We start from the raw sequence: 15566 nt of genomic DNA on the forward strand, positions 1-15566 counted from the left end.
ATTCACAAACACCGAGATCATGACAATTACAGCACAAGGAATTTAGGTGCAAGGGGCATCCAAGCCAAAGGCATCCAGTGACTATTCGCATCTTCAGCATGGAGCTGGCTTTGGTGGACTACAGGACTATGGCAGCAACCACACTCAGGTCGACAGGAACCACCCATGTTGGGAGGTGTGGTCTCCACAGATCACAGTTTGGTATTTGAGACAGAGGCAGGTGCAGTGTGCTCACTTCTACATCAATTAGCAAGCACTCTTGATTTCCCAGCAAGCTGCCCATACAGCCCTACTTCCATCTAACTAGAGGCTTCTACTGAAAGAGCAGCTGTGTCACTGAGCAGAAATGCCAGATGGCCTCCTCTGTGGGACATACAGGGAGGGACAGGCAGGTAGCAAGACCTGCCTGTCTCCTCACCTGCAGAGCCATCCCTGGAAAGAATACCCCCCCCTCCCACCTTCCCCTGTTCTTATCTCAGCACACAAGGATGCATCCATCCTTCTTGGCTAAGTTGGTGACAATCCTTTGCTAACACAGGTGGCAGGAAGAGAGCCAGCACTCAGGTAGATGGTGGCGGCCAAGGCTGGCATTTTCCCAGCCAGAAGAGAGGAGGGAGCTGCCTGCAGAACAGGAGCCTTCCTGTCCAGCAGACCTTCCTCTCATCACCTCTGCTCCTCTTCCCAAAGCCAGGGTTGGTGTTGGTGACTGGTATTGCTAACAGAGAGAGGGGAATGCCTGGGGAGGGAGGGGGGTTAGGCACTAGGCAGGCTGCCTGGGTCGTTGCTTGGTGCTGTGCATTAGCAAGCATGAGCTGCAGGCTGGATGTCTCCCTTGAAGAAGGTTCTGTGGCTCAGAGGCTCTCAGACCCTTGGGAGCTGATCACAACTGTGTGGGGTGAGAGTGTGTGAAGCATTGAAGTACAGCTACTGCTATACACTCATGGGTCCAGCACGGAAGGCTGTGCTGCAGCATCTCAACTGTATACTATATGCAGAAGTTACCCAGTCTGTTGGGCTGGCAGGAGAAGACCATTATCTGGCAGCTGCCTTACTTTCCAGGGACACCTGCTTTCCTTTGGTTGCTGGACTCTGAGTCTGAGTTTTCGCTCTTTGTTGTTTTTTGGCCACACTAGGAGAGAGCAGGGAATCCCCTGTCAGCCCCAGGGCCTGAGCTGCGCGCTGAGGTCGGGGGGAAAGAGAAACTCGCTGGAGAGCAGTCCCTGGCTTATGCTGTTGGCAGGGAGAAGGGTTTTCCCTCTGAGGTGGCAGCAGGCTTCTGGGAGAAGCACCGGGGTTTCTTGAAGGAAGGACAGGGCTCTGAGGGGCTCTGAGGGGAGATCCACAGCTGGACCTCCATGAGCTGCTCCGTGGAGGAAGAGAAGTGGAGCTTGGCGAAGGAGGAAGCCGACTTTGTGTTGTTCGCCGCTCGTTTGGGACACTTCCAGCTGGTCTCTGTGCCTGAAGCCTGCAGGGGAAGAGAAAAGGGAGGATGAAAGGGAATTTCTGCAAAGGGGCTTAGGGCTCCTGGCAAGCTTGGCATGAATGTTGCTGGGCAATTACAAGAAGTCTCCAGCACCAGGATGACAGGAGTTTTGCTGTGAACACTCGTGCTGTTAACTAGTGTTGGCCCTGATCCTCCAGCATCCTCTGAGACAATGTGCAGGCATGGTTTGGCTGATAGCGCATAACTGTGACTCTTCCTGACATGCATTGTGGATGCAGCAACTTCTTTCAAGGTAGGAGATACAATCTGGGAATGTGGGAATGACCTGGATTTCACCAGCTGGCCTCTGACAGTAACTGCTGGAAGATAAACCAACCCTCCTTTCACCCCACATCTCTGAAAGAGCAGAATTTGCTGGACCTGTGGCAGAGCCACATCAGCAGCTCTGCTCCTGGGTTGGACCTCCAGCCCCAAGGTCAGGAAGAAAATCCAAACACTGGTGAATTCAGAAGGTCCACTTCCCCTTATATGTCTATGCTTGCTTGATAGAGAACAAGGTACCTCCAAAAAAATCCCAAGACACAGGGATATGTAGGAATTCAGGCCATGTGGAGGTGGCCCACACTGTTCTGGGTCACTGCCAAAGCCCATGCATGTACATCTCCCTCTCTCCAGCTCTTTGCATGCTGGCCATCTTCTGAGGCAATCACAACTGGCAACCTTGCAGCCCTTGGAGCTTTAATCACAATAGCCAGGTCAGTCACAACTGTGCCGAGTATGCTGCAAAACTGAGAGCTCAACATGGGAGGGCTCTGCTATTAGCAGGATCAGACCAAATGAAAGAGCTTGTGAAAGGGATGAAGGCCGCAAAGCCAGGGCAAGAGAAGAGGGGCTTGGCCCTTTGGCCAGACTGAGCCAAAGAAGGCAGAGAGGTGGGAATTTCACACATTGGTGAGCTGAAATTACTGTAGGAAACAGGGATGGACCACTCATTCAAGCCAAGTGAAAGGTAAAGCAGTGGGAGGTGAGCAAAGTCCTGGCTGCATCTCCTTAACAAGTCCAACATTTTGCATTGCTCACCATTTTGGTCTTACCTGTAGGCAACAGCCACATCCTGTGGGGCGCTACATAGCACGGCCATTGCAACGGCCGTGGAGCTCTCAGACTTTGCCGCCTCTAGCAATGTTTTCACTGGAGTGATGGGCCGAGGAATTCTGCTCTTTGTGCTTATGGGTCTCTCTTCTTTCCCCAGGAGGGCAGCCTTCTCCTTCCCTGCCTTCCTTGGCACTGAGTCATCAGAGTCATGCGTGTCCTCCTCAGAACCAGTGGCCGAGAGGGTTTCTGAAGCCCGCTGCCTCTCATCGCTGGAGGACGCTGAGGAGGAGGCCCCTGAGGCCAGCCGAAGGAGGCGGTTTTGCCTCTTCTCCATCACAAGGCGAGCCAAGTCAGGTTGCTTTGCCCTCTTATAAAGCCTCTCTTTGGCCGAGAGTGATGTTGAAAGGTCTGAGCCAGTGTCCTCCTCAGAGAACAAAATGGGTATTCGACTTCTATACCTGGAGCCCAGGGGCCTCCTGGGGCCCTTCTGCTGTGTGTCGAAGAGGGTCTCTGCTCGCTTCAGGTGTTCTGTCACCAGTGCTGACTTCTCAAGGTCAGGATCCCTTGTCACCACCTTGCCAGGCTCATCAAAATCCAGCAAGAGTGACACTTTGTCAGAGAACTCTGGCTTGTCCTTGAGAGGCTTTGCTTCGCCATTGGGAAGGGCCAGCTGCTCGCCTACTGTTTCTGAGGTGGTTTCAATGTGATTAGCCGAAAGCACGGAGCTCTCCGTCTCTGCCCCTTCCAGTCCCGAATGTATGCTTCCATTCTCTATCTGCACCGGGTTGTCCTCCAGCTCTTCTTCAATAATGACCTCCTCAAACTGGCCCGGAGGGCAGTACTCCTCATGCCTCATCAGCTCGCCACTGGAAGACATGACATTTAAGTGGGTCTTTTCAGCAATATGAACAAATGTGCGCTCAACTTTGGTAAAGGGGGAGGAAGCTGTAGCCACTGTCACGGGAGGCTTTGGTTCAGATTTAAGGACTGAGGAGAGGGTCCCTGGCTCGGATACATCCAGTTGGCTACCCATAGGCTGTGGCCGCTCACTCTGAGGAGTCAGTGCAGCAAGAGTGCCCAGATCAACTTCTGGAGCCAAGTCTGTGGTCACTGGAGACTTTTTCAGATCACCTGGTGAAAACAGCACTAGTGTTTTTGAGCCTTCCTCCAGCTCCAGGTCCCCATCAGCAGTGGAAGTGCGACCCTTGGATCCCTTCTGGTCATCAGCCAGGAGTGTGGAGGGTGCACACTCCTGGCTGCGCTCTGTGCTTTTTTGACTCAGGTCACTGCTAGAACCACTGTGCATATCAATCTCATCCCCTTCCTCCTCTGCCTCCTCCTCTTCTTCCTCCTCATTGTCTTCTTCCTCGTCTTCTTCCTCCTCCTCCTCTTTTCCATTTATTTCCAGATAAGGTTCCAGAGGTTTGCAAGGGGCAGTCAAGACAACATTTGAGAAACCAACTTTCTTTATCCGCTGGGATACCTTAGGCTTTTCCCAGTAGTCTGACATATCTTTTCTGAAGTCTTGATAAGGCAAACTTAAAGGCACCGCCCTGGGCAGACCATTCATTTCAAATGACTTCAGCATATATGCCTGCAAGAAGACAGACGTGACAAAAGAAAAGGGTTAGTATTCAGACGTAGCATGGACACAGACATCCAAATCAAGAGCAGTGGGAAGCATCAGTGGAAAGGATCTAGTCCATGACACTTTCAAAATATATGCCTGAGCAGTGATCACTCAATCATTTAATTCATATAAACCTTAGAAAGGAGAGATTCACAGATACTCATAAATGAAGGCAGAAAAATGTGTCAAAGGAGTTCCTTTGCTAGCAGTCTTTTACCTGGACCTAAAAGAGATTTTTGCAAGCAATTCCTCAGGATTTTTTCATGTTTACCAGTGTTCTTCAGTATTCATATATTTATTGCAATATTTAAATATTTACATATTCACTTCTTCCTTACTGGAACCATTCAGCAACTTTCTTTTATGCCTAGGCCACACTGAACTCAAGGGGCCCCTCAGGGCCAGCTACATTTGCTGATGACTTTTCAGTATCATCCACCATTGTCTTGGGGGCAACACCCTTGTAGTGCTCCTGTGTTCCCATCTATGCTATTCATCTCTCGTTCCTGCTCTCACATCCCTCCAGCAACTCATACTTCTGCCTCCTACAGGCTCCTTCAGCTTTCACTAAAATGATTAGCAAGTTAAGTCATGAAAACTGACATATAAAGTATCATTATTAGACTTTGGGGTGTCCAACAATTAAAAGCAATGGGAGGACAGAACAATGGGTGTTTCTTGAGTTGCAGTCTATGGTGGGGAGACTGTCCATAAGGCGCCAGGAGTAGGTTGTGAAATGGTCACAAGTAATACCAATAGAAAAACAGCAACTCACACACACATGCACACACTTGACCAAATAAGCAAAATAAGCAAAAAAAAGGCAAAATAAATAGGCAAAATAAATGTCCATTGAAGTTTAGTCTAATTAACAACTGGTTGCAAATTAAAACCACAGAAGCACCACTCTGTAAAATGGGTTAAAAAACAAACAAAAACAAACCCCAAAAACATTTAAGTCACCCTTCTTTTAAGAGGGCTGGGAAACAAAAGCCTCTCTGTAAACTCAACCAGTCAATAACGCATCACGTTACTTTTCAGTCCTAATTATGAACAGCAGGGCTCCAAACATCTGTGTTTGCAAGTGGCATTTGGTAGCATTAGAGGCTATGACTAAACAAGCGCCCATTTAACTCCCTGGGCTACAGAGCTGCCATCAGCTAGCACATTCACCTGGCTATGGGAACAGATCATTTTGTCTGTGAGGGGGAAAAAGCCCTCAATAGCTTTTCAGTCCAATGACACAATTTCAAATAGTGCTGAAAATCTGCATGTTATTCTGTGCAGAGCAACTGCCTTATTAGTATGCCTGAAAAATGTAAGATCTCTATGTTCGTGTATAACAGGGACATTTCAAATAGATCGGCGGGCAGCATCAAGCTGTTATGCATGGTGAAAAGTTGTTATCCATTTAATATTTCTTTTTATATCTTATAAACTAAAACATGGGCTGGTTTTGGCAATGCCTCTGGACTCCAAATCATTGTCTCTTCTTTCATTAAAGCTGAAGTCTGGTGCTAAAGATGGCCCCATATTAGCCTGATTTAGTCTTTCACTGACCTACTCTACCTTTTCTATTAGGATGACAGATTTGGATCTTGGAGTGGTAAGAGGGACTTACCACCCTTTGTAAAGGAAATTACCCACTTGACTTCCTCCCTCAGGCATTTTTTGGACATTAGCAGCCTAAAATTGGCTTCTGCCTGTTGGCTGGATGTGGTTTTCCCAGGACAGTGCTATCCTGGAGTCTTAATCAGACACGCTTCCCCAGTGGAACTGGGACCCAATTAAAGAAGCCCTGACCAACATCTTGCCTTGTGCTGAGCCTCCCACTGGAAGGAGTACCTGATCCCCAACAACAGTTCACCTGCTGCTCTACTTCATCCCATTTTCTAGATGACGTGGTTGATGGTACAGCTGGGTGATCGCTGGTTTCTCTGCATATGTAAGCTTTCACACATCCTGTCAGCTCCTACGAGCTTGTGTCATCTCATCTACTCTCTGGTCAAGAAGAACTGAATCCAGTCCTACAGTGTACATCCTCTGTAGGTCAGAGATATGGTTTATGTGCCCTGCAGTCTGTCACACCAGCAGCCTCGTCTCCAGCAACCCCTCTTTCCTCAACAGCTCTTTCCCTTGCAAGACATCAGAAGTTTTACTGACGTGAGATTTGCATGAAGCAGTAAGGTATGACACAGATCTGGACAGCATGATGTTGCTGTAATAAAAAATAATGGTTCTTTCCTTCTTCTGTTCTGGTACCCCTTTTCTGTCATTCGGTTGTGCAGTAGATACCTTTCTAATCATCATGTACTTCCACCTCTGGCTGTACAAATTCTTTGTGGTATTTAGCAAATGGACTGCCCTTCTGTCTGTAATTTCATTTTCCCCATGTGTTTTCTATTTCCCTGCACGGACACCGCACCCTAAGCACAACAGTGATTGCTGGGCTTCTACCTACCTGTGGGAGACTTGGACTGCTTAACCTGTTGCATGCAATACCCCAAAATTGTCAGAATGCATTCCTTAAAGCAGCCTGAAACTGTTGTTGTTTTGCTACTGCAAATGCACCATGGAGAAAATCTGAAGAGCATAAATATGCCAAAAAATATGGAGGACAGAAATTACCTACAAACCCAACTAAAAGAAAATTTGTTGAAATGTTGCTTGGATCAAATATTATTTTAACACATATTTTATTACCTTCATTGCTATCATCACCTGAAGCTGTTAACAAGGAAGACTGTCCTAGGGCATCAAAGTATGAGACTGGCTTCACTGTTGAGTTAATGTAATCAGCAGCTAGCTGCAAGCAAACACCCTGCTGGACCAGGTGTTCCCAGTTTGTCCTCTCTTGGCAGTCATCATGTGTCTTCTGTACTACAGGTCACTCAGCTGCTCTAGGACTTTTTCCCAAAAGCTGGAGAAGAACTTTTCTGCTCTGCCATGCCAATGGGGAGGAACTGTGGGAAGATGCCAGAAGATCAGGAGTGGAGAGGCTTAGCTTGCATCTTAAAATTGTAGAATAAAAGAGGTGTAAGGAATCTCTGGAGGTCTCTACTCCAACCACCCCTCAAAGCAGGACCAACTCAGAGATGTCTCCTCCAGGCCCTGTCCAACTGAGTTTTGAGTATCTTCAAAAATTGAGATCTCACAACCTGTTTGGGACCCTGTCCTAGTGTTTGAGGCTCTTCATGCTGAAAAAGTTTTTCTTTATATCTAATTTCTATATCTAATTTTCCTTTTATGCAGCTTGTGTCCATCACATCTCATCTTTTCACTGTGATCCTCTGAGAAGTCTTTTTAAGGCAGAACAAACCCAACTCTCTCAGCCTCTCCTTATGTCATACGTTTCTTGTTCCTAATCACCTTGGTGGCCCTCTGCTAGGCTCACTCCACTATGAGAAGGAACTACGCCACAAGCTGAGGCAACCACCTCATTTTGAAAGGCTGCCAAGACTGTGAGTGGGCAGAGCTACCCTGGATCTGGACAAATCTGAGTCAAAAGGACTGCCTTTACCTACAGCAAGCTCTGATCTCTGCCTGTGTTCCTCACTTTCTCAGAAGATACATTTGCCTGTCTTTGGGCAGTGAACCATTTTTTCCAGCCTGCTTGGGCTTAGATCTGAACTCCTGACTCTTTTGACTTCCCAGTCAATTGTCCAGGAATGCATATGGCTGTATATGTGTCTGAGAATGCGTGCCCCACAAAGTCTCTGCATTTCACCTCTGTAACACTGTCTTTTCACTGAATTTAAATTAAATTTGGCTAGTAACTACTTTGGGTAACAATAAATATGCAATAAATATGCCTGCTTTGCACAGAGGCTAGAATTAGAGTATGAAGAGGAAGGAGAGTCAGGAGAGAAAAAGATCTACCTGCTTGTATTTGGTAGAGGCAGAAACCAGAGTCTTCAAGTCCATCTCTGTCCCTGTGCTCATGAGCAGCTAAGTGGAGTCTGGGAGTTTGTCTTTAACCTGGTGGGGTTTCAAATTAGAAGGATCATCGGCACTAGGACATCCTCAGAGGAGACATATCACCCAATATGAGCAGCTGGAAAGTTTCTACATCCCAGTGATGCTGCAAATACTGCAAAAAATCAGCAAAGGTGCAGTCTCCACAGAATCACAGAATAGTTGGGGTTGGAAGGGACCTCTGGAGATCATCTAGTCCAACTCACCTGCTAAAGCAGGTTCACTTAGAGCAGATTGCACAGGAATGTGTCCGGGCAGGTTTTGAATGTCTCCAGAGAAGGAGACTCCACAACCTCTCTGGGCAGCCTGTTCCAGTGCTCTGTCACTCTCAAAGGAAAGAAGTTTCTCCTCATGTTTAGATGGAACCTTCTAGATTTCAATCTGTGCCTGTTGCCCCTCATCCTGTCGTTGGGCACCACTGCAAAGAGTCTGGTCCTATCCTCTTGACACCCATCCTTGAAATATTTATGAGTATAAATAAGGTCTCCTCTAAGCCTTCTTTTCTCCAGGCTGAACAGACCCAGCTCTCTCAACCATTCCCTATAAGAAAGATGCTCCAGACCCCTAATAATCTTTGTAGCTCTGGTGGACTCCCTCCAGTAATTCCTTGTCCTTCTTAACCTGGGAAGCCCAGAACTGGACACAGTACTGCAGATGGGCCTCACCAGGGCAGAGTAGAGGGGGAGGATAACCTCCCCTGACCTGCTGGTGACACTTTGCCACAGCAAGTTTATGACCATGCATTAGAAGTTCCCAGGTCCCCTTGTCACCAGGAATGTAGCCAGATGTGTTCTTCTCAGACAGCAGCACGGAGCAGACCCATGCTGGTGGGTTCAGGAGCAGTACCAGCATCCAGGTCATTAATGTGCTTTTCTGTGTTCTGCCTCATGCCAAGTCACACACACTCTGCCCGGGTCCCTTTAGCAATGTGGAGTGATGACAGCACTTGCCATGCCTGTATGGCTTTCTGGTGATCTCACAACTCTTGAGTGCACGAAGACCCTATAGCTTGACTGTGCCTACACTCCCACAGCAGAGCAGCCTGTGGCACCGCACAGAGTGGGGCCAGCGTTCACCAGAAGAGCCTGCCATCCCCAGAAGCTCTGCATTGACGTGGGGGAAAGGGAACAGTTTCTCAGGTGAGCCTAATCAATTTTTTCTTAGACTGTAGAATTTCAGATTATTTTTTTCTCTCCCATCTCTTGGTTTTAAACATTTTAAATGCAATAATTTGTGAAACAAAACCAAAACCAAAGCAAACCAAACCAAAACCAAAACAACAAAACTAAAAAAAACCAAACCAAAAAAACCACCTGTTACAAGAAAAAAATCACAATACTTGGCTAACATAAAACTAGGAAATACTGCATCTCTTCCATCTACTATTCTGTTTCAGACCTTGCTCTAAATAATCTCTCAGCCAGTGGCATCCATGCGTCATTCATGTGCCAGTGGCATGGATGGCTCTATGGCATCCATGCATCCTTCTGCAGTGTTTCACAGACGTACACGTCCCACACACCAACAGTCTTACAGAAGCAAACCAAAATGCACTTTGAGGTGTTCATCACACAGGAGATGGGCTTTGGATCCTGCTAGAGGCAAACTCAGAAGAATCCTGACTCTCCATACAATTCCCAGGAGCAAAAAAGAGACTCACACACTGTACAATCCTGTAAGTCAGAGACCACAACCTAATCCCAGCTCTTCCTCCCAGACCGTCACCTGCCTGCACAAACTGCTTTCTGTCTGTGAGGAGTTGGGGTCTTGTACTTCTTCTGCAAGCAGGAAAGTTTCCACCACCCTTTCCGTGGGTACCAGAGCCTTTGCATGCACCTACTGCCTGCAGCCTCCCTCTCCAGCTCCTTTCAGAAAACACTGAATTAGTAACTGTGCAATTCACACCAAAGCAGGCAGGGTCTGTCACCATGTCTCCTCTTCCAACCTGATGCCAGACAGACCAACAGCAACTGGAGTTGAACCACATGCCGCTCTATGGTGGTGACTGCTTTCAGATGTGTCATGATGAAAGGAGCATGGTCGGATCCACTGAGCAGCCCAGGCAGGAGAATGTTACTTGCAGAACAGCCACAATTTTGCATCCACCTCCCTGGGGCTTTAGGGGGTGGAGGGGCTGGAAGTTTACCAGATGTTCTTAAATGCCTTGTCAAACGGCTGATGGGAGACAGCCATCCACCCACCCTGTGCAGACCATGCTGCCAGCCAGTGGAGGATGCTCAGTGGAAGAAACCAAGAGAAATGTGATAAATTGTTTCTGCTGTGTTCGTAGGTGTTGAATTGTACTAGCTTAAGTTTAGCCAGTTTGGATGCTGGTAACCATTAAGGCAGAGCTCTAAAAATTTACATAAGTTCAGGCTAGTTGTAACCTGCTGCTGTGATATGACTGGGTTCAAGTGAAATTGATACTAGCCTAAATTTATGTAAATTGAATTCACAGTGCGGCCTTCCCAAAGTATATTAAACACATCTCCAACAGTCATAGAACTTTGTTTCTATTCCCAGATCCGTCTTAACTGCGAGTTTTCAGTGATCACATTAGTAAATGATAATTAAACTCTCACTGTTCTACCAGAGCTCTTTCATACTCCTGCCTGGTGCATCCAAGGATAAGCAAGGGACAACTGCCCAGAGCTGGAAGGGAAAGGGAGCAGAAAAACAAAGCAAGAAAGCAAACAAAAAACCCAGCCATCACCAAGGTGCTGCCTTTGATTCTTTAATAAGGTTTTGGTAGTATACAAGCTTTTTTTTTCTTTCCCTTTTTTTTTTTTTTTTTTAGATTGTCTGGATTAGCATACACGGATTTAAAAAAGGCACAAAATCCATTGCACAGCTTCTGTTTGTTTTTGATTACATTGCCTGTTCATTGTAGTTTCAAGTGTAGGATTTTACAGTACTATGCAGCATTTACAGCTTGGCCTACATACAGGTAATCAATGCATGCATTTATACAGGAGACAGAATTAAAATTCTCTCTCAGTATTTCTATATACACAATCGAACAGTGTTTTTCTTCTGAAAAAAAACTTTAAATTGGTCTTGCATGCTCAGTGTGCCAAAAGAATTAATGCAAGCACATATTACAGTGTTATTGCAGTACAAAAAGGGGTTGACCTCAGGCTCTAAAGGGATTAGATACAGGAAGAATAAAAAGACTCAAGGAAAATACGCTTTGGATCCCTTTAGTCAACTACGTCCTTCCAAATGGCTCCCTGCTCAGTGTTGCCTTTAAAGCTAGAGCAGGCTGCTTCTGCTCCATCTCCCTGCTGCCCACCCCCTGAGACAAACTTCCACAGGTTCTTCAAATCTTCTCTCTCTAACAAACTGATGAGGACTTCTGGCAACTTGAGGAAGCCCTTCTGCTGTGCTTCCCAAGGCTGGAGACCTGCTTGAAAGGGACTTTCCTGAGATCCTCTGCTTCAAGCAAACTCAACTCTCAGCAGATGAAGTTTCTCAAGCAAGCCAGGAAGTACAATGGGTTACCTATAGCTTTTTTCTCCTCTCAGTAGAAATGACTACAGAAACCCACATTCACCTTCTGCTTGAATAGCAGTTGGATAAATATGGTTTGGACTACCTCCTGTTTAGCAGCAACAGAAGTCTAACAGGTGACACAAGGTAATGCAAAGGAAGGATATGCTCGTCCCTGAGATTCTTCATGGGAGCTGGAAAGTCCGAGAAGCAGAAATCAAGTTCCCAATACGACATTAATTGTTCCACTGGGAATGGGAAGAGGCCTTAGTCCTGAGAGATGCAGATGACACACAAAGAGCAAGAGCCATAGTCCGGTCTTCCCTGTAACAGCTTTGATTTGGATACTATCAGGACCTTAGCATATCCTGGAAGTGACATTATCCTCTGCCAACATAGACTAAGCTTGTTTGGGACTGGGAGATCTGGCAGGATTGACAACAGTGAATGGAAAAAAACCTAGAATCTGAGCTTCTGAAGCAGCTCTTTCTTCAAACCAGTATTAGATGAGGTAAAAGTAGCGGGGGTCTTAGAGCTGCCACACTTGCTTGCAGGATCTCTGTTGTTCCAAGAATCAGCACCATAAATGTCAGAGAGATGTTCTTCTTTCCAGCATCTTACCATCAAACACTGCATAGCCTTTCTCTTTTTTTTTTTTTAACCAAGGTCAATAGGACAGTCCAGTCCTATGCTGGGTAAGTGCTCCTCCCTATTTGTGCTTTTGTATGTTGTTAGGTTTGTGCCAGTTTTCCTAGCGTCTAGACCAGAAGCAGTAGCTCTGTAAGGGTGGTATGCCTGCCACTTAGCTTCCCACCTCTGCACCCACAAGTGTCTCCAGCAAGAGTCAACGCAGAGCTCCTTCTCTGAGCAGACACGAGCAAAGTGGAAGAAAACGATAATCCAAAAATTGTTCTAGTCCCTAATTGTAAAGGCAACTTAATAGCAGCAAGAAAGAAGAAGAAGAAGAAGCAGATTCTGAAAGCTAAACATCTTCCTTAGTCATAAAAATAACCAGAAGTCAGCAGTGCTGAATAAGAACCTGATCTGGCTTTTTTTTTTTTTAGGAAGGACCAAGCTGAAGGGGCAAGAGCCCCACAGAAATCCTTCTTATCTGACTCGTTCAGAGGAAATTTGCCATTACTGTGTTCCACGTTGCCAGATCATTAATTGCACTCATAATTAAACTGAGAAACTTGTTGGAGTTGTTGGAGGAAGCCCTGGGGATTCTTATGAGGCAAGTGTACTAGACGAGGTAACCAGCTTGAAACACTTTGCATATGAAAAAAACCCCTCCAAACATAAAACAATTTTCCTTTCAAACACTAAAAGACATGCAAGTGAATGTAAAATGGGGATTGCTTCCAATCCCCAGGTTACATGGTTAGCAGCTTGTTTAAAATATACATTCATTGTAACACTTTTTCAATACAAAGGAGTTGCAATACATCAGATAATACTTAGAAACATTTCCCAGAAATTATTCTTTGCACTGTCCCATGGAACTGCAAATGCAGGTCTGTGTGTTATATAGCAAACCAAACACAAAACATATGATATAAAAATGCAACAAAAAGGAAGGTAGTACTGCAATGATCAGCCTTTACAAATTTTATTTAATGTTTTAACATCACCCAAAATAGGCATTTGCATACTAATAAATTATGTCCCAAGTGGCAGCACCGTTCCTATCGCCAGAATACTCTGCCACCAGCAGATGGTGAATGGAGGGATAGGTATGCTACAAGACACTGAATTAAGAAAAATGGGCTGGGCCAGGTTGCCAAAATCAGATCTGCAACATGCAAAGGAGGCCAGGTGTGCCATTTGAACCAGACAACATGATAATTTCTGTAACTGATTGAGATTTGTTCTTTGCAACAGCCTTTTGAGTACTTGGATGTGTGCAAAGTGGCCCATTACCGGCACAGAAAGGTTTCTTTAAGGCATGACCACGCGTGGCCATTTGCATTGCATGTGTGGGTCATGAACACATATAAACACACATACAACCAGAAATGGAAGCTCTGGTAAAAAGCATCCTGACACCACCCTGGGGATAAGAGTGAAATCAGGAAGCATATCTGGCTTAGTTTGGACAGCTTCTCCAGAAACTCTCATCTCCTCCAGTCACTCTGGAGAGGGCTGGCAACTACAAGGGAAGCGGGTCAAGAAGAAAAGCACACCATGTTCTCCAGCTGAGAAATATCCAGGGCAATTTATTCACTATAAACACTAACAGGATCCATGATTTTCAAGGCTTCAGACCTTGTCTGCCAGGAAATGCAATTTTATTTTCTTCAGCTAGCCTCTTTGAAGCCATCTGTTACTGCCAAGCAGAGAAATATATGATAGTGATCTCCAAATTGTTCTTTCCCATTTGTCGCAAAAAGAAAAACAGAAAAGGTAAAATAAAAATAAGTTTCTCTTTTGAGTAGATTGGGATAAAAGAGCCCTTTCTTATTCAATGTGAGAGTTGCAAAATGGTCTCAGCTCCAGGTAAATTTCTGAGAGTGGCGTGAATAAATCTCCACTGAAAACCATTAATAAAATGTGTCATTCATTTAACCCAGCAGTTTGCAATAAAAATAAATTAAGTCATTGACACAGTATTATGTGGCTGTAATACAAATGTAGCCTAAGGAGGAGATGCTAAACCCACTGGACAAACACGGTGGGTATCTGTTACCAGTCCCTCCAGATGAGCAGTAGAAAATCACCTTATATTTTCAAGAATAATCTTGTACCACTGCCAAGCACTTAAAAATTCCACATATACACATCATGGAAGATTAATCGACGGAGGCGTGAGAGGGAAGTACGTTAGAAAATAGGAAAAGGATTGAATAGATCTATTCATGCTTTCTGATCTTCAGTCTCATAGTGCATCCTACTGTTGAGCTATTTTACAAGACTAAACTAGCAATGGTTATATTTTCTTGCCTTAATTTATTTACATAGGGTCACAGCATCAGGTTCAAATAGTGCATTTTTACATGAGAGAGCAAGTGAAGTTCCTGGTGGTTTGCAGTGAAAGAAACGCCTCAATTATATTTGTTATATTTGGTATATAGGTCTCACCCACTGTCTTAACAATTTCCAGATCATGAAATAATGTTCTGTCTCCTGAAATTCTCTCTGTGCAATCAAACTCTCACATCTGGCCTCATTCTTACATGTTCTGAAAAGGCTTTATTTGCTGCTGACTTCCTCTATTGGTCCCGCATGTCAAACAGCAGGGAAGTGACTCACAGGAAAAATAAAGCACACAACAAGCTCACGACAAGAGAAGTGGTGTTGAACCAGCTATTTACATGGTTTGCAATCACAGATGGCAGCTGTATGTTAAGTGAAAGAGCATTGCCAGTTCTCTAAATTTAGCTGCTCATGTAGACAATAATTTTGAGGAGTTTGCTAAGTCCTAAGGATTCCAGGATTTGAAACTTGTGAAACTGTCCTGAAAATGGATGGTATCTTCCATTGTCATCTTTGAAACCAAACTGCCTTTAAACAACACGATCACTATTCCTCACACAGACTCCATGTAGAGCTGAGACTGCTCCAAGTGCCAAAATGTGCCATTTTCCAGTTTCCTCCAAGGAAATCAGAGGGAGGGAAGGCAAGAAGCTGATCAAAGTTCTACAGGGACTACATGGTGCAATAAATGGCTATGAAGTTGGTGAAGGTTTTGGAAGGGAAGCCATATGAGGAGCAGCTGAAGTCACTTGGTTTGTTCAGCCTGGAGAAGAGGAGACTAAGAGGAGACCTCATCACTGTTTACAGCTTCCTCACAAGGGGAGGAGGAGGAGCAGGTGCTGAACTCTTCTCTTTAGTGACCAATGACAGAACCCGAGGGAATGGCAGGAAAATGTGCCAGGGGAGGTTTAGATTGGACATTAGGAAAAGGTTCTTCACCCAGAGGGTGGTGGAGCACTG

General features: G+C 45.5%; 1 protein-coding gene across 1 annotated transcript in view; it reads right to left on the reverse strand.

Annotated features, from left to right (window-relative positions):
• Positions 1–520: 520 nt before the first annotated feature.
• The window catches only part of TTBK1 (tau tubulin kinase 1), a 118582-nt gene continuing 103536 nt past the window's right edge, over positions 521–15566 (reverse strand). The window contains 2 exon segments of the mRNA XM_065630936.1: positions 521–1465; positions 2539–4133. Coding sequence (XP_065487008.1) covers positions 1033–1465; positions 2539–4133 — 2028 coding nt within the window. The 3' untranslated portion in view covers positions 521–1032.

This window comes from Caloenas nicobarica, chromosome 3, assembly GCF_036013445.1.
Source record: "Caloenas nicobarica isolate bCalNic1 chromosome 3, bCalNic1.hap1, whole genome shotgun sequence".
NCBI classification, from domain to species: Eukaryota; Metazoa; Chordata; class Aves; order Columbiformes; family Columbidae; genus Caloenas; species Caloenas nicobarica.